This window comes from Podarcis cretensis (assembly GCF_951804945.1).
Source record: "Podarcis cretensis genome assembly, chromosome: 5".
Lineage (NCBI taxonomy): Eukaryota > Metazoa > Chordata > Lepidosauria > Squamata > Lacertidae > Podarcis > Podarcis cretensis.
The window spans coordinates 36,437,496-36,460,697 of NC_137174.1; the positions used below are offsets into that span (position 1 = coordinate 36,437,496).

Below are 23,202 nucleotides of genomic sequence, written 5' to 3' on the forward strand. Positions count from 1 at the left end.
AATGCTGCAGGAAACTTGGGCAACTGACAACATAGTTTTTGATGGTTACCACACCTAAGAAATCAAGGCCTCTGAACCACTCGGAAGGGGACGACCAAGGGGGGGCCTAGTAACTCTGGTTTCTACTCAATTGGCGTCACAGGTTACTGGGTGCTCAGTTTTTGAGCAGCTGGCACTGGGGATCACTTTGCATCTGATTGTATATATACCCATTGAATAAAATTACATATGAGCTATGTCAAAATAAATTTAATTTTTTTAAAAAAATCTGTCCAGTAGCACCCTAGAGACCAACTAAATTTGTTCTGGGTATAAGCTTTGGTGTGCATGCACACTTCTTCAGATACACTGAAACCGAAGTCACCAGACCCTTATCTATAGTGGGAGGGTGGGGTGGGGTTTTTCTCAGAAGGGTAGTGGGAGATGGGTGATTGACTTAACATGCCTGATTATGTCAGAATGGGAACAAATGCTGAAAATGTGGCCCTTCTGATGGGTCAAGCAACTGCTGCACCAAACAGAACTTGTGAATGAGCTATCGTGTTCAGCAGGTGGGAGGAGATACATCCCAGATCTCAGTGCTTTCCTATAGACACTGTCTACACACTCTGCTGCCACCTACTGGGTGTACCTGACATGATGCACACTATACAGTCATTTGTGAACGAAGCCCCAAGCTAAAATCTTGCTTTCTAAAAAAAGGTCTTCTGTGTAACATGATTGCACTGGTGGATGCAGCGGCTAGAGTTGATGCTTGCATGCTTTTCCATCTTCACACAAGAAATTATTGTCATTCTGCTTAAGCAATCACATTTGTTTTCTGCAAAAGAAGCTACATTAGGGGGTTGGCTAGATATTGGGAATCTTGCTTTCAGGCATTAGCAAAAGGTTTCTTTGTCTCTGGCTCTCTTTGTTTCTGTTTCTGTTTCTCTCTCTCTCTCTCTCTCTCTCTCTTTCATACATGTTGCAAAAGCAGCATCCTCCGTCTAAAGATGTTACAGAGCAGGTACAAAGCACCATTTGTAAGTGCCACAGCTGCATCTTTTGATGGCAAATAGCATCAACTCACTTTAAATAGTAGCTTGTTCCAGGAAGGTATCCAAATGAAAGCAAAAAGTGGCAGCACTATCAGATTCAAAAAGCAACAAAAACTCCTATGTCTAGGATCTTTAACTAATGATTTCGCCATTACAATGAAAGCTACTTAGTAAAAGGTGAAAAGTATATATGATCTGAATAGAAACCAGAGTTTAAGGATTAAGTATGTTGCTCTGAAGTGTCCATATTGTGAAATGTAATACAGGGATTTTAGAATATTTGTGAGGTTTTCTTTCTTTCTTTTCTCTCTCTTCTATGTGTCCTCCTTTTTTCCCTTATCTCTTTCTATACTTTCCCCTGTTACTTTTTTCTTTTGCCTTTCTCTTTCCTGTCCCCCCCCCTTAGTTTTACCATATGCATTAGATAGTAAGATGGTATAAATTTTACCTGATAAGAATTATATATATATATATATATATATATATATATATATATATATATGTATATATGAGAAAATGTAGAAATTAAACAATGAGTGAGGGGGGCTTGCAGAACACTTCCCCCCTTTCGTAAGTGCACTTGTTTGCTATACAGTGGTACCTCGGGTTAAGTACTTAATTCGTTCCGGAGGTCCGTTCTTAACCTGAAACTGTTCTTAACCTGAAGCACCACTTTAGCTAATGGGGCCTCCTGCTGCTGCCACGCCACCAGAGCACGATTTCTGTTCTCACCCTGAAGCACAGTTCTTAACCTGAAGCACTATTTCCGGGTTAGCGGAGTCTGTAACCTGAAGCATATGTAACCTGAGGTACCACTGTACTGTGTTTGTTGGTACCACTTTTCCATTGGATCACTGCTGGGACAGCTAGAGGTTACATTGGCTAGGAGAAGGCTTAGGGAGGTCTTGATGAAATGGCACTATAGTATGGAGGTTATTATTATTATTCCTACTACTACTACTACTACTACTACTACTATTATTATTTACACCCCACCCATCTGACTGGGTTTCCCCAGCCACTCTGGGCAGCTCCAAGCAGAATATTAAAAACACAATAAAAGATTAAACATTAGAAACTTCCCTAAAGAGGGCTGCCTTCAGATGTCTTCTAAAAGTCAAATGGTTGTTTATGTCATTGATGTCTGGTGGGAGGGCATTCCACAGGGCAGGTGCCACTACCAAGAAGGCCCTCCATCTGGTACCCTGTAACTTCACTTCTTGCAGTGAGGGAACCGCCAGAAGGCCCTTAGAGCTGGACCTCAGTGAGCTGAACCATGGGGGTGGAGACGCTCCTTCAGGAATACTGGACCAAGGCCATTTCTCAACCCATTTCATGTAATACAGATACATTACATTAATTAACTATACATTCCATTCTAAGCCTGCCAGTTTTCTATGGCAGAGGTTGACAGCAAGAGTACTGAGTTAACATCACCCCCAACTCAGAAATGCAGAAGGATTTTCCATCCCCACCTCTGATTTAAGAATGCTCAAAAGAGTTAACAGTGCGAGCTTAGCATCAGAATTACTGGCATTTTCTAGGTACCAAAGAACGTGTTCTTTACCAAAACCTCGGTCAAGGAAACCTGATGGAGAAAATGAACAGGCAGTTATTTAAAAGGATGGGGAGGTTAGCAGGTGTAGAGTGGTTGCACAAGGAAATGGGCCATTGTGGTCTAAACCATGAGCCTCTTGGGCCTGCCGATTGGAAGGTCAGCGATTCGAATCCAGGTGATGGGGTGAGCGCCCCTTGTTCTGTCCCAGCTTCTGCCAACCTAGCAGTTTGAAAACATACCAGTGAAAGTAGATAAATAGGTACCACTGCGGTGGGAAGGTAAATGGAGTTTCCATGCACTCTGGCTTCTATCAGGGTGTTCTGTTGCACCAGAAGCAGTGAAGTCATGCTGGCCAGATGACCTGGAAAGTTGTCTGTGGACAAATGCCAGCTCCCTTGACTGGACTTAACCATCCAAGGATCATTTACCTTTACCTAATACTGATGCATAACAAGGTACAGGGATGTCTAACCACTCCCAAAAGTCTTCCTTTGTAGACAGTGGATCAATGTTTAGGAACTTCCAGGGACTGCCTGGATACTGAGGAGTGGGCACTGGGAAATGGCTTGCTACTATTTTTGTGTTTTTATGCTGTGAGCTTCCCTGTGATCCTCGTATGAAGGGCAGTACAGAAATTTAATTAATTAATGTAAAATAAAAACTCTTGGATCCAAAATTTAAACCACTTGTTCTGAATTGTCAAGCATTTCTGACACAACTGGTTATTCTTATAGACATTCCTGTCATCGGTTTTGAAATTAAAGCTACAGAAATTCTGACATTTTGGATACCCAAGTAATTGCATTATTTCTCTCTGGTCTTGTACAGCTTCTTGCTCCGTGTGGTTTTTGTGACTAAAAGTGATTGTCTGACCATCTCTTTTTTGGAGAAATACTTCCAGAGTATCATATCTACAGGAAAACTTCTTCTTCCTTCTTCCTTCTTCCTTCTTCCTTCTTTTCCTGCTTCCTGCTTCCTTCTTCCTTCTTCCTTCTTCTTTGGCGACCACTTGTAGCAGAGTAAGATGGTCTTCCATAAACACGGTTTCAACAATGAGTCCATAAGTGACTGTGGGAGCCAATTCTGGATCCATCCCAGCACCCTCCCAAACCCCCCAAACCTAGAAACTTATGCGGCCTAGGACCCACATACCTACAGGACCGCCTCTCCTGGTATGCCCCGCGGAGGACCTTAAGGTCTACAAATGATAACACTTGGAGGTCCCAGGTCGCAAGGTGGTTAGATTGGTCTCAACTAGGGCCAGGGCCTTTTCAGTACTGGCCCTGACTTGGTGGAATGCTCTGTCACAAGAGACTAGGGCCCTGCGGGACTTGACATCTTTCCGAAGGGCCTGCAAGACAGAGCTGTTCCACCTGGCCTTTGGTTTGGACTCAGTCTGACCCTTAAGTTTCCCTCCCCTTATGGTTTTGACCTATGGGCTACTTTTAAAATGAGGCTGCTTTTTAAATTGCTTTATTTTCCCCCCTATTATGTTTTTGTTGTAATTTTATTGGTGTTACCTGCCCTGAGCCTAGCTTTGGCCAGGGAGGGCGAGGTATAAATAAAATTTATTATTTATTATTGTTAATATTATTATTATGCATAGTGCACAGGTTTCTTCATTATTTCATAACTGCAAGTATGGTTCCTGGTGGGTGTGGGTGTTTATGGGTGTGTGGGTGTATTTACTGTGTTGGCCTGAATATAAGCCACACCCAAGTATAAGCCACACCTTTAAAAGTGGAAAGGGGGGGAGAAAAAAAAAAAAAGACAATACTCAAATATAAGCTGCTCCCTTAAAATTCCACAGGCACTCACACTCATTCCATTTTACTGTATGTCTGTTTCCGCAATCATATCGCAAAAGCCAATTTTTGTAAGCTTGCGAATTTAAGCTGTACTTTAACTTTTCACGGTCGGGATTTGGAAGAAAAGTGAGGCTTATATTTAGGCCAATACAGTATATCAGTTGTAAGGTGTCATCACTCTGTTTTCATTGGTTGTTATCCAAGGTTCTAATGGTAGGGGTGGGGTGAAGTTGCTCTGAGAAAACAGTGTGGCAGTGGGGGCAAGAGAGAGGCAAGCGAGAACAGGTTAATATAACAGTTTTAGTCCACTGGTAATGGGTGGAAAGGAAAGAGAAGGAACCAGAGGAGAGAACAGTGGAACTGGCTGGAAGTCAAGGGGAAGAGAAAGCTGGAGAGGAGGAGGAATTGAGAAGAGGTCAAGTAGATCTGGAAGGTGGTGTTTCTAGCACTGAGGAGATTAAAGATGAGGCATTGGGAGGAAAGATGGGGAATATACAGTAGGTTGGAGGAAGGTTCTCATGAGCAATTGTGCTTGTGGTAAATGGCTGGGGGGGGGGGTTAAAGGAGGGGCTATAGAAGAGAAGGAGGGTGGGAGTGGATGTCACTTTAGGCCCTTGCAGTGGCAATATTTACTGGACTGAATGTAGCAGCACTGCAAAAGAATTATGTGCCCCCTTTGTCTTCCTTGTTGCTTCCATGCTTCTCTTTGCAGTTATGGAGAGTGGAAACTTCAGCCCTGATTCACCGAGGAAAACATTCTAATACATGGTCAAATCTTGCATTCCAACAACTAGGGACTGACATCAATGCAATTTTTTAAAGAAAATCATTTCCAGTAAATGGTGTTTAGTCCCAAGATGCCAATTTTTAATTAAGTTTGACACATCGTGTTGCTTTTCAAATCATAGGATAGGCTCTGGTTCAGGTGATAGGGATGGGAGAGCGGTCTCGCCATCCCTATGTGAAGGGTATTCTGTTAAAGGAAGAGAGCTGATCTTCATAACTCTGTTATGGGGAGTGGGGTAGTATCCAACTTGGTCATGTTCATTAATATCAATGAGTCTACTCTGAGGAAAACCTAGTTGACTACTACCCAATATCTTGTTTCTAAAAAGCTTCCTAAAAGCAGTTTTCATGTTATCACAGATGTTAGCAAGGTTTTAACAACCCCACTCTCCATGACAGAATTTGGGAAGATCAGATTTACTTTCAGATTTACATTATTATGCAAGTTTAATGACTTAAAGGCTTTTCCCTTCGTCAGGACTACTGTGATGAGAATGCAACTTAAGTTGCATCTCAATACCCCCATTAAAGATGTATGGATTTAAATACTTCTGAGGAGGCCAAACATTTAATTCCCCGAGGGATTAGTAAACTGCACATAGACATCCTAGCAATTGTTATTTTTATACGGAATGGTTTTCATGGATAACAAAGGAACATATAGCATTTCTGTTTTCCATCTTTTCTACAGGTCAGTTACATTTGGTGTGAGACACTGCTGTCCTAGGCATTGTGAGTTGAAGGGGAGAAAGAGAGGTGGGGGAGAGAAGGGGAAGGTAGGGAATGCTTTCGAGGGTGAATTTTCTTAAGAAATATGGGAGTGACATATCCCAACAGAGGCTCCTCTGTCATTAGTGCTTCTCTACCCTTTCTCTATCCAAAGTGAATAAGAAAAACTAGAGATAAGAAAAACTAAGGAATACAACTGCTAACTAAGGGAGGATTCCAATCTAGAGAGAAACTTATCAAATTAAAGTTTACAACTCAGGGGCAGAAAGGAAGAGAAAGAGAGAGGTTAGAACAGAAACTGGTGAGGGAGCTAAGAAAAGGCAGCACTCTATCCCAGAGCAGATAGATCCCATGGCTGGGAAACAACTGGAATTGGACCAGTTCCTCGTCGGAAAGGAGTTGGACATCACCACAAGTACTTTTTCTACCCTCAATAGTCATGCTGTGCTAGAACAAGAATCTGCTACACAGCATAGATGAAGCGAAAGCAACAAAGAATCTTAGCCGCTCCTAAAACAACGGAGGAACACCCATGGTTACTGACAGAATTAGAAAAGGCAAGGTTACTAAGCAAATCTTTCTTATAACTGAGACTGTGATGAACCTGTATGAGAAATTGAATCTTAAGAAATCTTGTAGTGCTTTTCATCAACACACATTGACAGTAATGGGTTCTGAAGGAATATTTCACATTCACTTATAAGTCTGCATTAAATCCATTATCTCTATGTACATGCGCTGTGGGGCATCATAGCCTATGATAAAATCCAAATGTTCCCATTCAGGAATATCCTTGTGGTAAACTAAGTTTGGGATCTGAGGCAGCAAGAGGGCCATGTCCTTTGAGTCTGCAACCCAGTCGTTTCCACCACTCCAGACAGCTGTTGGAAGAGTCATCTGTTGTATGTTGTAGAAAGGTGGTGTTGACTAAAAGAGAGAAGATAAAAAAAAGGTTAAAAACAGTCTGCAAAGACTTCCTGATAAAAACACACACACACTTGCAAAACACACACATATCTAAGTTGAGGGTTGAACCATTAATGTGCGTAACAACTGGGCATTCATCAGAAGTTGTGCAAGAAAGTGTGCACATAATCCATCCATGAAGAGCAAATTGTGCAGATTGCCTGGTCAATTTACATCTCAGGGTTGTTGTTCCAGCCTCATGCTGGGGGGGGGGAGTCCTGCATTGTAGGGGGTTTGACTCATTGACCCCTGTGATCCTTCCCAACTCTGTTATGTGATGATTCTATGATTTTTTGAGTACCTAAACTTTGTTCTTGTCCTTACTGTTACTAAGCAACTGAGCTTGTTTGTTTGTTTGTTTTTAATGGCAAGTGGCCGAGACCCTGGGCTGCAGGGCGCTCTGCCTGGCTGTAAATCCAGCACTGATTGTCTGGATTTACTGATTGTTCCGAAAGAATGAGATGATTTTCATGTAGCATTAAGCCCAACTATGACTGAGCATGAATGTGCACTCTCCCTAAGAGGAGAGCACAGACACTTTGACCCTTCTCTGGTCTCACTACTGCTGTTTTAACATTAAGGCCAAAACCAGGCTCATGCTTTGTCTCACTCCAAACAAACCACAAGATGGAACCAAAGTTTGTTCTCGTATTTACAACTCATGCAGTGTCTTGAGAAAGACAAGCCACATGCCTGGGTTGAGCAACTTGCTAAACCAAACTACGGATTAGTGTGCAGAATCGCAACAGCAGGAGAGTCAAGGGAAGTGTGAAGTGGCCAGGATCTCCTCTCAGGAAGCTCTTCCACACCAGCATTCATGGCAAGCTTTGATTTGGCTTAGAGTTACCTACAAACCAGCTCAGTGTCTTTGACTCATTACTCCTAAGTGTCATCACTGTGATTCTTCCTACTGCTCCAGTTTTGTTAGCACTGAAGAAACATGATTGCAGTTTCAAGACAGACTCTTCTGGCAAATTTCAAGTATGGCTGTTAGAACCAGACTTATATCTTAGTTAGCTAATCTATAGAGGGATAAATTTGAAAGAAAGAATGGAAGCAATCCTCATGGGTGTGATGTATTGCTTTATAGAAAAATGATCTTCATTATATGACAGGGGGTGAAGATAGGCACCTGGCATATGGCAGATTTGTCAACAAATTTACATCCCCATATTACATTTGAGATATATTTTTTGGATATAGAAATTAGATATTCTCAAGGGAATCTGGAGACCATTCCCTATAGTAAATGTGCATCAAATTTAAGAGATATTTTGGCATATCCTAAAGTAAATCCAAAACCTCTTTAACCCCCTAGATATTATCAAGCTGGACCAAATAATTCCCATGTGGGAGATGTAATGGTGGTAAAAGGTATTCCTTGAGCAATCCTGATTTTAATCAAATTTACCACCTTAATGAAGCATATAACCACAATACTCAAGGGAGTGATTAATGAAGATAATGCCCTGACACACTGGCATGGCCACAAGAAAGATTAAGATCTGGACAGGGGAATGCAAAAGTTGCATAAGGACCAAAAAACTCAATGTGTCATGGCTTAAATATTGTATAGAGGAGCAGCATGATGCTAAATCTAAAGTATTGGTGCTTTGAGAACATACATGGTTCAGAGAAACAACTATAGACACAATTTAAAAGGAAGGAAATAAGAGGGATCTATATTCAGGTAGGTAGCCGTGTTGGTCAGACACAGTCGAAATATATTAAAAAATAAAAAATTGTCCAGTAGCACCTTAGAGACCAACTATATTTGTTCTTGGTATAGGCTTTTGTGTGCATGCACACCTCTTCAGATACACAGTGTGCATGCACAAGAAAGCTTATACCAAGAATAAACTTAGTTTGTCTCTAAGGTGCTACTGGACAATATTATATGTATATATATATATATATATATAGAGAGAGAGAGAGAGAGAGAGAGAGGAATCCTTAGATTAAGAACAGTAGCACCTGGTGGACTTAAGGAGAACATAAAATGGGTGACTGTTATACAACAAGTTGAAGATGTACTTTTATTGGAAATTATGCCACATTTCTTGCCATTCCAAGTTGTTATTATTATTGTCACTGCATTGACACAATGCATGGAATTTTTATGAAATGGAGCTAGATGTTAGAATTTTTCAGCTCTGGTCCATCTGGGGCTGATACGGCTCATCTTGGATCGATCACAGCAGAGTACACATCCAGTGTCCGCAACGAAAGGATGAGGCAGGTATGGCGCTACATTGCTAAAAGCTTTATTCCTAAGCTATGCAGAGAGCATACAAATATACATCTTGTCTCTGTGAGAAGCAGAGAGCAACTCCAACAAAGAACGACAGAACAAAGGAAACAGGAAACCAGTGTACATCACATCCCGTCTCCTTTTCCCGTGGGAACCCAACAGTATCTGGACTGTAGAATGAAAACATAGTCCCATGACTTGCAGCTGCTGCTCAGTGAAGAGGGAAACAGAAACCTGATTATCCATGCAATGGCTATTGTTCGTAAAGTAATAGCAGATCCTCTTACGTGAGTTCATTGAAACCACCCATGACCACTGCACTGTCAAATGTTATTTTGGAAAGTTTTTCAATTTGTTTGTGTTTTTGTTTGTTTATTTGCATATGTTCCTATTTTTGAGATATGGTTCTATGTTGTATGCCTTGCTTTAACAGATGGTTGCCGTTAATTTATTTATTTTGTACAAAGCTGTATCAACTGAACATATTGGCTTTTGACTTCACATAAACAAAGGTGCTATTTAGACCTGATTTGGTGATCATACTATGACAAAAGTCAGGTGTCCGTCCCTCCCACTGCCGAGTGGTGGCAAGAGCCCATGGGGTCCCAGGCACCCATACAGGGTTTGTGTCCCTTTGGAGAATAGAAGACATGGCAGACACTTTTGTGGCTTTAAGAAATATTATTTGGATTTACGTAAACAAATAAGTTAATATATTTATGGGCACAACAACCGTTTAAGTTTGTGTATGTAGAACCTGGTGATAAACTTCATTTAAGTCTGTTACCCTTGACTTTTTAATTTTACCTTGGAACTTCATATTATCCACCATGTGTTTTATGAGCAGCAGCCTTTGCCACGAGTACCTGTGGCCAAGCCTTACCAGTATCTACCCTCATATAAACACCTACAGAGAGAAATACTCCATTGTGAAAAATTCTTACCTGGTTGTGGTGAGCCATGTTTGCTTCCTTGCTTCCCCAGTCAAAGCCTTTGAACTTCCCAGCCTTCACAATCTGAAAAAGAGGCGTGTCATACTTTGAAAAACCAAATGGGCAAAGCAGGTGATATAGAAGTGTGCTATGTGAATAGACCATGGCACCGGCATAAACAGGGATGTTGACTGTGTCAAAAACCATGCTATGATTAAGGCTATGCAATAATGTCTAACTTCATCTTTAGTGAGAACAAAAGTTAATGTAAACATACAAAAAAAGGTACACAAAGCTATTTGAAAGCAGTAGACCTGTTTTTTAGTACTGCTCAACCTTCTACGTCTCCTCAGTTTATCTGATATCTCGAGAATGTTTGACACGTGTCCTACTAGAAATGAAGTGTTACTAAAGTGAATCAGGAAGAGGTTTGCATTGGAATCTGGAAGGAGCACCTTGCAAGGAGCTTTGACATCCTTGACTTCCATTAGGATGCTTTGACATCCATTAGGTAATTGACAGATTGGAGGCCCCACCCTGTTGTTGAACTTTGCATGTGAAACTGATCCTGATAAGAATCGGGCCTGTGGAGCAAAAAAAGGTTCCCCAGAACTGATCCAAAATAGAGAGCAGGTTCAAGGGAAGCAGTGGCTGGGAAGAAACAACTCGATTGTGGGATATATGAGCCTCAAATAACCAGCATGTTTAACCCTAGTTAATTCATGAAGGGTTTAAGACAGTCCAGCCAGGCTTAACTAGGTCACTTTGGAAGGAAGGGCTACCAAAGCCATTATTCATTCTCTTTTCCACCCTGTGAATCCAATCAGAAAGGACATCTTAGCTAGATGCTCCAAGCTTCTACCGTATGGCTTTAGCAAGCCAACTTTGAGCTTCTATACAAATAATTCAGATGACACTAAGTTAAAGTGCCTGTCTTTTCTGGCAACTCTTATGGGAAAGCACATGACTCTGTAAATAAACCATTTATAACTTACCAAACATATGCTCTTTTTCTATGCTAAGGGAAAGAAGGGGAGTTTTGGAAGAAACTTAAAGGGAGATATTTAAAAGTTCTAACAGCCTATATTTCCGTGTTTTGTGATTTTAAATTTCTGCTGGAGCTCCCTCACCAAAGTGAATTTGCCCCAAACCTGGATCAAGGCATGTAGGGAATTCTCCTTTTATTCTTTTAAACCATTTACAAACAAACATTAATATCCAACAGAAATGACTCTCATGACACCAGTAAAATTAGCAAAAATGTACAAAACTTGCAATAAATGTTGGAAATGTAAGGAGAAAGAAGGTACATTTATGCATATCTGGTGGGATTGTAAGAAAGTAAGGGGGTTTTGAAAGATGATATACAATGAACTAAAGAAAATGCTAAAATATAGCTTTGTTAAGAAACCAGAAATCTTCCTGCTGGGAATAACAAGAATGGACATAAATAGGAGAGACTGTAAACTTTTTCAGTATGCAATAACAGCAGCAAGAACATTGTTGGCCCAAAAATGGAAACAAGAAGAAGTACCGACTTTGGATGAATGGAGAACAAAATTAACAGACTATGCAGAACTGGACAAATTAACTGGGAAAATTAGATTCCAAAAGTATCATAGGTTTTTTGAGGACTGGGGAAAATTCACAGAGTATTTGAAAACTGTATGTGAGGAATGTACAACGCTAGTGTGCTTTAAAGAAGCTTTGTGAAAATATAAGGAATATTGTAAGAAGGCAAATAAGGACAGAAATATAGTATTTAATGGCAATATTAAAAATAAGGAATGTGAAGATAGGATTTTAATTACGAATGATTATCAGAGAAGTTGAGGGAGGTCCAATAAGCTAAAATATGTGATGTGCAAATTGATATGATTGGAGTTTTTTGTGGAAAAATTTTAATAAAAATTTATATATATAAAAAAAGAAATGACTCTCATGAACAAGTCAGGTTCCAATGCGCTTCTACAATGCCTCTTCTACTGCAGATAGGAAAAAAACAAACCCATTTTATTTAGTGCTACAAGTCTGTGACTTGTACCTCTTTGTCAGATTGTTCTGTTCTACTGCATTCAAGACCATGTGCTCCCAAATCATAGTACTGCCTTGCCTGCCCAATGATATGAAGACACAGCCTTTGCTAGCCAGGAGCCATGCTGATGCTTTGGACTACAACTCCCATCAGCAAAAGGCAGCGTGGACTGGCTGATGGGAGTTGTAGTCCAATCAGGTGGGTAAAGCTTCCAGTACCACTGGGTTCTTCACTGAGACACAACTCAGTAAAATACCACAGAAATTTAGTATTTTGTCCATCTACATGCAGAGGGACTATTTTGACAATAAAAACAAACCGATTGGGGATATTATTGTATCTGTAGCTTTTGAAATACTCCTGTTTGGAAACATTTAAACACAATAAAACTCTCTCAGCTTTAAATCCTTTCTCATAAAAACAAAACATATTTCTGGAGTCTGTAAAAAGAGAGGCTGAGTTATTAAGAATTTTTCTTTCAATCATATTTATTAATTTCATTCTTAAAAGTCTTTGTCAAAGCCTGTTCTGATTGCCCATTCTTCAATCAATACGAAAACCTTTTTTTAAAAGAGAAAAGAGGATTTCGGTGCCACCTGAGTCCAGTGAAGCATGTTCTGGATAGATGTCCCAGCTGGGAAGTGTGATAAATAAACATCGATTCGACTCTGTAAGAAAGCGCAAAGTGATTAGCTGAATTTATCACAAATTGCAACAGCCACTTCCCTTCCATTTGGTTTGTTTGAACAAAAGCAGTGCACCAGAGCTCAACATCGGGATATCACACAGGAATCCAAGTTTATATAGTAACTCCACTTAACACTTTCCATGGGGCAAGCACAGCACACCGTCCAGGGGGGCACAATACTTGCCTTGTCTCAGGCAGTGGCAAACCATGCTATGTCACTGCTCCTTGTGCAGGAGACACCATGGCACCCACACAGGCTTTTACTAGTGCCCCAGAATCTGAGCTCTCCTTTAAATAATAAATCTCTATCCATCATAGACGCAAAATGATGAGGCAAAATGTGCAGTTATCTTCTTTGTTTTGTCTAAGTGTAATTAAGTTATGGATGGCACAAGTAGCAATCACTTCAGAGAAGCCTCCATACACCTACCTTTTTTTTAGAGCACACTCCTACTAAGTAATCCGAAATCTTACCATATTGAAGTTTAGCACATTAAAGCCATGCAACAGGAATAAAACAGTGCCACAAAGATAATCCATTGGGAAACGGTTACACAAGGAAGTAGCACACCATTTCATTGTTCTGTCTTGAGGTAAAAACTGCTTAGTTCCAAACATTTTCTGCCAAAACAAAAACATTAGTACATAAACCATTTTGTTAGTCAATTCTCTTTTTTCCTATGGATACTTCTAACGAGTAGCAACAAAATATTACAAAAAAAACTGTTATGAGAATCTTCCGCTCAAACATTTAGGATAGAATACCCATTCAAATCCCACAAGCACTGTCAGACACAATGACCCTCTGGACCTTCCAAGTGTCCCTGTTTTCCAGAGGCTATCCCAGATTTACAGAAGCCATCCTGGTTTCTGATTTGATCCCAGAAAGTTCCCTATTTTCACCGGAGAAATGATGACGGGTATGGAGTTTTGCAGCCCCCAAGACAAAGAGATAAGTCACTATACAACCTTCAGAAGAAATCTGAAGGCAGCCCTGTATAGGGAAGTTTTTAAATGTTTAATGTTTTGTTATGTTTTCATATATGTTGGAAGCCACCATGAGTGGCTGAGGCAACCCAGTCAGATGGGTGGGGTATAAATAAAATAAAATAAAATAAAATAAAATAAAATAAAATAAAATAAAATAAAATAAAATAAAATAAAATAAAATAAAATAAAATAAAATAAAAAGATGTCCCTATTTTCTATAGGAGAAATGTTGGAGGTTATGATCCTCTGCAATATTTAAGACACAGACATTGTAATTAGAGCCATCTAAGAGATGTGATGCAGTTCAGGTGCATCTTGCCATGTATACAACGTGCAGCTGGAGTGCTTCTAAAGTGGTTCAGGAACAAGCTAGATGGTAATGGTTCCCACAACAGGAACACTAGTTCAGTAGGAGCCCAAATATGCAAAAGACATGAGTTATGCAAACATTTTGCCAAATGTCCAGTAGCTAAATAGATGTGCTTGAAATCATTTAATTCTCCAGTCATTTCAGGGAAAGTGCCTTACTGCTCTATTGTATGCCTAGTGACTTAATTTAGTGTCATGTCTCCTGACTTCATCCCCAGGCTGAGAAGATGAGAAGTAGCTATTCCTCAAATCTGAAAAGGACAGAAGTGTAGCATAGCAGCCAAGCGTGACTAGAACATGGCGGGAAAACTGACCATGCTCCAATGTTGTTTTATGGATTTATAGAGCTAAAAGCAGCAGGGCAGAAGACATAGACAACACAGGAGACCCAAGTAAACAGCCTCCAGCATGATCAGCGAGTGTCTCTGAGCCCTAAAAATGGGCGCATGTGCCTGTAAATATGATCAGCATGGCTCTCTTCCCCTACAGCTATTCATTGTTAATAAGGAATTAAGTCTGCAACTTTAAAGAAATACAGAAATAAAGGTGGAAAGGGGGCAGGGTTGCAGGGGAAAGGGCTTTGGCAATCCCACCTGCCACTGAACCCAAAAAGTTTTGACTCTACTTGGTTTTGACGTTAAGCAAGATCCCTGGAGCACAGGCTTACTGTACTGTAAATAAAGCAATACTGTTATAAATGCATTCCCATGTAACTGTTCAGAATTATTGCTTTAACGGCAACTGAGTTACCCACAGGTGTGATCTGCCACCATATCGAAAAGATTCTCATGGCAATTTTATTAGGAACCGTAGAGAATTGTGCCAAATTCTTTAATATGGGCACTGGATGCAAACAGTATCCATGAGTATAGGGCACCAACACCTTTCTTTTTCTGTCCACAGCAGAAACTGGAACCCATGACACATACAGCAAGGGACAAAAGCCAGCCCCTCATTCTTTTTACCCCCCAAAAGTCCTGGCGCAGAACAGCCAAAGCGACACTGTGCTATCAAGTTGCAGCATTGGCTAGCTTGAGCTCTTTAGTTGTCCAAGAGCATTATAAATGGCCTCAGGTCAAATGGAAAGGGCATCTCCAAGTACTGTATTTTTCCATATATAAGATGACCTGTTTTGACCCAAAAATGAGGTTCGGAATTTAGGGTCATCTTATACACGGGTACTGATGAGGTGGGACAGGCGAATGGTTTTTTGGCACGAGCCTGAGACTGTAAGTGGAGATTTCAGCAACACGAGTGGAAACCACCTATCAGCTGCCCGATCGCCGCCAGAGGCTGCCAATCACACTCCTGCTTGCTGTGACAAGGGCAGCTGTCTATTGACTGTGACAGTGGAATCGGAAGGGCTAGTGACGGCAATTGGGCAGCTGCAACATGAGCGGTTGTGTGCTGCGTTCCAGTGGGTGAGCGATTTTCAGCATTCCCCCCAAATAATCCTCTCCCCAAACCACCTATTTTTTAAATTTTGAGGCCCCCAAAATAGGGGGCGTATTATACGTGTGGGCGTCCTATAGACGGAAAGGGATGGTACTTAGCTACATCCAGCAATATTTGCATTCTGTTGTTTGAACAAATATTTTGTCCAAAATACGTACTTTGAGCTTAGGTTCAGGAACCATTGCAAGTTTGGTCAAAGCCGTGTTGGTCAAATACTTTACAGTGGCTACTGGGGCCAATGCAAAGAATATTTTGATCTTCTTGGCTAGGTGTGGCATGGTTGAAAATGCAATGAGCGCTGGGGGGAGAGAGAGAAATGAATAGAATTAGCAATGTAGTCTTGAAAAAACCCAGTAACAAAATCTTAAACCCGGTTTTCACATAATGCAAAAGCAATCAAGTACACGGAATTGTATGCCCTGCTTTTTTAAAAAAAATCAAAGTGACTTACAAGATTAGTGAAATAAAACAACAACAGCAATAATAGTAGCTAAAACTGAGGATAAGCAAATCTGAAGTTTAGTTCTCCATGTTTCTGGTATTAACTTTTTGTATCTGTAATTTTATGTAGAAATTGTTTGGTTTGGTTATGTAGTTTTTAATATGTTTTATTTATTTTTATGACTACTTTGCTATATTTGTAATTATGTAAATCTTTTCATATTGTAAGCTGCCATGAGCATTGTTTTAACTGTGGAAAGCAGATGTACAAATAAAATGATGGTGATGATTCCCCACTCATTTTTTAAGTGCTTATGAAAATCATTTTAGAGCAATTTTCTTGAAGCTTGCATGATTTGTCTGCAATCTTCTTATCCAGTACTCACAGTTTTGCAAAGCACTTTTTCCAAATGTAACGCTTTTTTGTATATATTTCCACTCATGCATTTTTACCCTAGTATATGATTTTTGTGCACATTTCTTGGATGCAGAACTTCTTTTCAAAATCTAGAGAAGGGTGTATTTGGAAGGATGGTTGTGTTTCACATATTGTTTTGCAAAGTGTTAATGAAGTGGAATAGGCGTATGAAATCACAGTGAAAAACTGACAGAATAGAAAGGCCAGAAGTTTAAAAGAGAAGCAGCAAACCAGAACTCTATAGGTATTAGGGTTGCCAGGGCTCTAGGGCTGACCTAGTCTCCAGGTTTGCCCGCTCCCCTCCAGGGGGATTGCAAGCTTAAGCTCAGCAAGAGCTGGCTGTAAATTGTAACATTGTCTCTCTGGAGCGCGCGGACGCGGGGGGGGGGGTCTTCCCTCCTTCACTTCTACCCTCTCCTCATTAACCTCCATCTCCAGGGCTTTGTGGTGGGAAGGAGTGCAGAGGAAGAAAAGGAACTGGGCTGGGCTCAAGAGGAGGAGAGCCTTAAGAGTGTGCATATGTGCCTTAAGAGTGTGCACTTTTTATAAGCCCCTTAACCAGTTTGAATCATCACCTATATGGGAAATATCACAAGGGAGGAAAATGCAGGAAACTGAAATGCAGGGATTGTTATTCAAGATGCTTCTCCATAGGTGTCCATAGGTTCCATGGAACATCACTGTACCATGAGCAAGATGTCTCTTGAATTTAATATACAACAGCAACTACACATATAATTATGTAGCGAATAGAATTGCCCGCATATGTTTAAGAATCTTGCTAGCCTACCCATTGTGCTGCCCTGGGAATGACCAACATAAAATATTTTTTCCTGACCAGTTTTGTTCAAGACAAAGTTTATTGAAGCTGGAAGGTCGTATTTAGCCATTTCATCAAAACTGCAAAGAAAAAGGAACATGTTTAACAGACATGTATATGCAGTGGGATCTACATTGTGAAAGCCTAAAATGCCCTGTTCTCTGTCCAGTGCAATACAAGAACAAAAAGATTTTTAAAATATCAGTTTCAGGAAGAACAGTATTAATACTGTGGGCAGGAGAGGACTCTGCTTTCCCTCCAACCCATGTCTGTCTGAGAAGCTTCAAATTCCAGCAGAGATTCAGAAGGAGCAATATTGAGTCTCTCCAGATCAAGTCTAATTGCACCTGAAGTTAAGCTGATCTGCTATCATCTATTCTACGGAGTTCACCAAGGCCACATTTCACCAAGGCCATATTTTCCCCAGGAACAAACAAATTGTTTGTTTGTTTAAAGGGACAACTACCAATTTTACTTACTTGGAAATGTATTTCTATACCTCCATATCATATATTATAAGAGGAGGTGGAAAAACATGGCTCCACTAGGAAGAGCATGACTAATTAAAATTTTCCCCAAAGGGTGAACTAGGAACCAGAAACAAGAAATTAGGTTTAAAAAGCTCACTCTACCTGAATAGCCAGAATTCTTGATGCTTCTCAGTATAGTTGATGTGTTTGTTGGACCAGGTGTTACCTCTGGTGTCTCCGAGCCAAACATCATAACCAGCATCAGCCAATATAAAGCCCAGGCTGTTGTAGTCCATATTAAGCACCCAGTTACTGCTAGAACCAAGCAAGCCATGCTGCAAGAACACTGCAGGCCTGGGACCTAAAAGTGAATAGTTATAAGCATAGCTACAATAAGTCATTTCAGTGTCTCCATCCAATAAGATGCAGAAGGGAAGGGCAAGGCACAGGCAGCTTGACCCAGAACAGCCTCACGTGGCCAAGCTCTCCTCACATTGCACCTCTGCTCTCCTTCCCAATAATCACCAGTGATGGTGGTGTTAAGAAGCCAGGAGAACAATGATGCCCCGCTTGTTCTGTCTCACTGACCACTAGTGTGTATCACCTACTATAAACCTGGGATGCAGAGCAGCCCAGCAATTTCACATGTCTGGAATTTCAGTCTGGAATGAGTATCTTCTAAATGCAATATGGAAAGCAAGGTAGAGGTATTTTTAAGAATCAACATAAATCATCAGTTCAGTATTTGTCACATTTGATTTAAAAGTACTGTATGAGAAATCAGAACACTAGCTTTAATATTGTGAAGGATTGCTTTCATCTATCTGGTATCGTATGAATAGCTCAACTATGTAGACCAATTGCAGGCAGCAGTGCTTGTTAAAGTATTGATTAGAGTGTTGATTAAGCTGAAATAATTTACTGCTTGATCTTTGAACTTGATAATGGAGATTAAAGTAGGCAGCCGTGTTGGACTGACACAATTGAAATATAAATAAAAAAAATAAAAAATTGTCCAGTAGCACCTTATAGACCAACTATGTTTGTTCTGGTATAAGCTTTCATGTGCATGCATCTGAAGAAGTGTGCATACACACGAAAGCTTATACCAGAACAAACTTACTTGGTCTATAAGGTGCTACTGGACAATTTTATTTTTATTTTTTACTTATAATGGAGCTTGGCACTGGAAGCAGGAGGCTCAGTCCATCTGCCCTTCCTTCATTGCATCACCTTTACTGCTCAGTTTTCAGATTATCCTTTAATCAAGCTTAACAAAGGCAACGCCTTTAAGCTCTCCTACCACATTTTCATTGGACTGAACTCCTTGCCCAAGTAAAAGCTGCAAACAACACACATAATTACATTGGTAAATTGAGCTGGCAGGGTCTACATTTACCCTGTTAGCTCTCGCCTTTAAAAAAAATTCAATAAATCTGGCAGTGACTCACTCTAGATGGCTGAAGTACATATAGAATCATAGATTTCTAGAGTTGAAGGAACCCCAAGAATCAACTAGTCCAACCCCCTGCAATGCATGCATCCATGACAGATGCCCATCCGACCTCTGCTTAACAGTCTCCAAGGAAGGATAGTCCACCATATCTCATGGGACTCTGTTCCCCTGTTCAACAGCTCTTATGGTCAGAAAGTTCTTCCTGATGTTTAGTCCAAATCTGATTTCATATAATTTGAATCCCTTGGCTTGCTCCATCATCCATGGGACAGCCCTTTAGATATATGAAGATGACTATCATATCTCCTCTCAGTTTCCTCGTTACTAAGCTAAGCCAACCCAATTCCCTCAACTGTTCCTCATAAGGGTTGCTTTCCAGACCCTTTATCATCTTTGCCATCCTCCTCTGCACACACAGAATAAAAGAGGCTAACCCTCATCTAGTCCAACCCTCTGCAATGCAAGAATCTCAAGTAAGGCATCCACGATAGATGGCCATCCAATCCTTACTTTAAAACCTCCAAGGAAGGTCCACCACCTTCCAAAGGAGTCCATTCCACTGTCAAACAGCTCCTACCAATCAGAAAGTTCTTCCTGATTTTTAGATGGAATCACCTTTCTTGTAACTTGAAGCCATTGGTTCAGGTCCTACACTCCAAAGCATTTGTCAATATCTTTCTTAAATTGTGGTGCCCAGAACTGGACACAGTATTTCAGGTGTACTATGACCAAGGCATAATAGAGCTGCACTATTACTTCCTTTGACCTGTTCACTGTACTTCTGTTGATGCAGCTTAGAATAGCATTAGCTTTTTTTGCTATTTCATCACACTGTTGACTCATGTTCAGCATGTGGTATACTATGTCTCCTAAATCCTTTTCATACGTACCACTGGAAAGCCAAGTTTTCCCAATTTTACATTTGTGCAGGACATGACATTGGTCCCTACTGAAATTCATTTCATTAGGCATCCACAATAGATGACCATCCAATCATTACTTAAAGTTTTGGCCAGTTATCCAATCTGTTAATAGCAACTCAAATCCCAATTCTGTCTTTAGTGGCATTGGATACCCCTCCCAGTTCAGTATCTTCAAATTTGATGAACATCCCCTCAGTACCTTCATCCAAGTCATTTATAAAGATGTTGAATAACAAAGGACCCTGGACAGCACTGTACAGCACCCCACTTATCACTTTTTTCCAGGATAATAAGGAACCATTTGTCAGGAGTGCATGCAGAATCCAGACCCTGTGACTGGTAGGGCCTCGCAGGACTGGGGCCTTCCTGAATTTGGCCTGGAAGGGCAAGGCGCGGCCACATAGGTGAGCCTTGACAGAAGACTCATAGCACCTGGTGGCAAGGGCCAGGAGCAGCATTTCCCTCTGTCTCTTTGCCACAGCAACATGCTACCCACCTAGCTGTGCTTTGGCTTCCTGACTCCTGGTATCCTGACTCTTGGACCCTAGGCTTCCTGACTCCTGGTTTCCTGACCCTCGGACTCTTGGCTTCCTGACTCCTGGTTTCCTGATTCGTGGACTCTTGACTCCCTGACCCCTGGACTGCTGACCTGGACTGCTGATTCCTGTGTCCCGTCTTCTACCCCAGTCCCGACGTACCAAGCCGGGACTCCAACTGCCTGTAACCGGGACTGGGACACTGTTAGTCAGCACTCTTTGGGTTTGGTCAGTCAACCAGCTACAAAATCACCCAACAGTTACCTTATCCAGTACAGTCATACCTTGGAAGTCGAGCGGAATTTGTTCTGGAAGTCTGTTCGACTTCCAAAACGTTCAGAAACCAAAGTGTGGCTTCTGATTGGCTGCAGGAAGCTCCTGCAGCCAATCAGAAGCTGTGGAAGCCCTGTCAGATATTTGGCTTCCAAAAATAGTTCGTAAACCAAAACAGTCACTTCTGGGTTTACTGCGTTTGGAAGCCAAAACTTTCGAAAGTTAGACTGTTCAAAAACCAAGGTACAACTGTACTCATTTTACCAGCTTCTCTGCAAGAATATCAAGGGGGCTTTGTCAAAAACCTTACACAATGTCCATAGCATTCCTTTGTTCCACCAGACTTGTACCTCCATCAAAAACTCCATCAGAAAAAGAAATTAGATTCATCTGGTATAAGGTTTTCTTGCAATAAGTAAAAAGTTTCCAAAGCAAGAAATTATTGTTTTTCTAACAAAAAAATTAAAAGTCCTCACAGTATTTGCATGTATACATAGTATATACCTCAAAAAACACACTCACCCGATTTCTGGTTATTTCGTTTCCCATGAGGAATTCTGTTAATACTCAGGATATACCCATCATCTGTCACCACTTCATATGTCTCACTGGGATATCCTCTGAAAGAAATAATTTCACCCTTGGTGGCAGGGGAGAAAAGAAAGGTTTGGTTGGTGTAAGGCTTGGGTCTCTCCCACACACATGAGATGACTGCGGCAGTTGATTAATTAAGATTTATTGGTTCAACAAAAAGCCCTGGTTGGAACTCCACTAATTTCAGTCTTCCTCCGATGCCACTGAGCTCCACCCCCTTTTCCCCCAACAGGAAAACCCCCACCTCCACTTCCTGTTATTTTCACGCTTCTCGGCTAATCTTATGAGTCTACGCAATCAGGGTGAGTGCATTCTCTCTATTTCTATTTCTGTGTCTGTGTCACTATCAGAGCCTTGCAGATGAATTCGTGCTCTCTGTGTCTCTTCGTCTCTGTGTCTACAAAGGTCAAATTCCTGTGGCTAACTGCTTGTCCCCCCCCCCCCTTCCTCTGTGCCTTCTCTTTCGCTGCTTGTCAGAAAGTCCAGTTCTCTGGCAGTTGGGACTGTAAAACTCCTGGACACAGAAGACTACATCTTTACTAGTAATGTATCCCAAACTCCACTCAATCCTCTTGGACGACTTGAAAATTGCTGAAGATCTTTGTGGAGCGCTTAAGGATTTTTCTTCATGCTGTTGAGCAATAATAATGCATAGGGCAAGATGCTAAACTTGCTACTGCTGATACCTAAATGAAGTTCACAGAGCACTGGGGTTACTGGGAATGCTTAAAAAACAAAAACAAAAAAAATGCTGCAAGCTGCCCTGAGCAATGATGCATTGAGAGGGCAGGGTGCATATTTCAAAATCATCATCATCATCATCATCATTTTCTTGTGCCTGCTATCCCAGCATTCCATGAAAAACAAACTTTAGGTATGTGGAATATAGCACAATTAAGCAGCACTAATAACCATAAATGCCTTGAGTTAAGCAAATAAAAGAATAAAAGATGGATGGCTTACAACATCCATAGTAGCTTCTGGGTGTACAGTTCTTCTTTTCATAAATATTCCTGAAGTAACAAGGGCTTGGACCAATCCTGCCCCCATTATGAAGAGCCACATCCTTGATGTGCATGGAAGCAAATCCATCTTTCAGCGTAGAGTACAAGACTGGGCTCCACAAAGCTGGATTAAAGAATATGCGCTTTAACCTATATCATATACTGGACAATGAATTGGCAGAGAGTGTGGCTTAAATAGCTTGCCACTCTTCACCAAGTGCAACACGTTCCTGGAAGGAAAAGAAACATCCTCTCTAATTGATATCACTTGCCCAACTCCCAATATCATCTTACGCAAACTTCTCAGAAGGTATTTCCACTGACTTCTGTGTGACACCTTTCAAGGCAAGTGGGCATAGGACTGCAGTCTCAGTTCAACAAAAGATTAGTCAACGTGTAACAGATCATTTAGTGCAGCAGTTAAGAGTACAATGATCAATTTGCACGTAAACTAAACTGCTACTGGTGCAGGGAGGACAAGTGCCAGAGCACAAGGAATCACCGTTTACCTTCTCGTCTCAGTGGTACCTATTTATCTACTTGTGCTGGTATGCTTTCAAACTGCTAGGTTGGCAGAAGCTGGGACAGAGCAATGGAAGTTCACCCCATTGCACGGATTCAAACTGCTGACCTTCCAATCACCAAGCCCAAGAGGCTCAGTGG

At 41.0% G+C, this 23,202-nt stretch overlaps 1 protein-coding gene and 2 long non-coding RNA genes across 5 annotated transcripts in view; 2 read left to right on the top strand and 1 right to left on the bottom strand.

Annotated features, from left to right (window-relative positions):
• Positions 1 to 13,980, top strand: part of LOC307216358 — a 42,788-nt gene extending 28,808 nt beyond the window's left edge. The window contains exon 2 of the long non-coding RNA XR_013839059.1: positions 13,680 to 13,980. This is a non-coding gene — a long non-coding RNA (uncharacterized lncRNA). The remainder of the gene's footprint in view (positions 1 to 13,679) is intronic.
• The window catches only part of LOC307216339, a 265,091-nt gene that overhangs the window by 48,521 nt on the left and 193,368 nt on the right, over positions 1 to 23,202 (top strand). The window lies entirely within an intron of this gene.
• On the bottom strand, positions 6,511 to 22,700 carry LOC307216281 (putative lysosomal acid lipase/cholesteryl ester hydrolase). 3 transcript variants are annotated; one of them, XM_079976429.1, is made up of 10 exons: positions 22,499 to 22,700; positions 21,991 to 22,166; positions 21,464 to 21,581; positions 17,916 to 18,114; positions 17,254 to 17,363; positions 15,763 to 15,902; positions 13,265 to 13,411; positions 12,699 to 12,770; positions 10,080 to 10,151; positions 6,511 to 6,845 (listed from the first exon to the last, which is right to left on the bottom strand). In XM_079976429.1, the coding sequence occupies exons 4-10, from the start codon at positions 18,047 to 18,049 to the stop codon at positions 6,612 to 6,614; spliced, it is 909 nt and encodes a 302-aa protein (XP_079832555.1). In that variant the 5' UTR covers positions 18,050 to 18,114; positions 21,464 to 21,581; positions 21,991 to 22,166; positions 22,499 to 22,700; the 3' UTR covers positions 6,511 to 6,611. The 3 variants fall into 3 exon arrangements, with proteins under 3 accessions (XP_079832555.1, XP_079832554.1, XP_079832553.1); XM_079976428.1 differs by lacking the exon at positions 21,991 to 22,166 and having other exon boundaries at positions 17,302 to 17,363; XM_079976427.1 differs by lacking the exon at positions 21,991 to 22,166.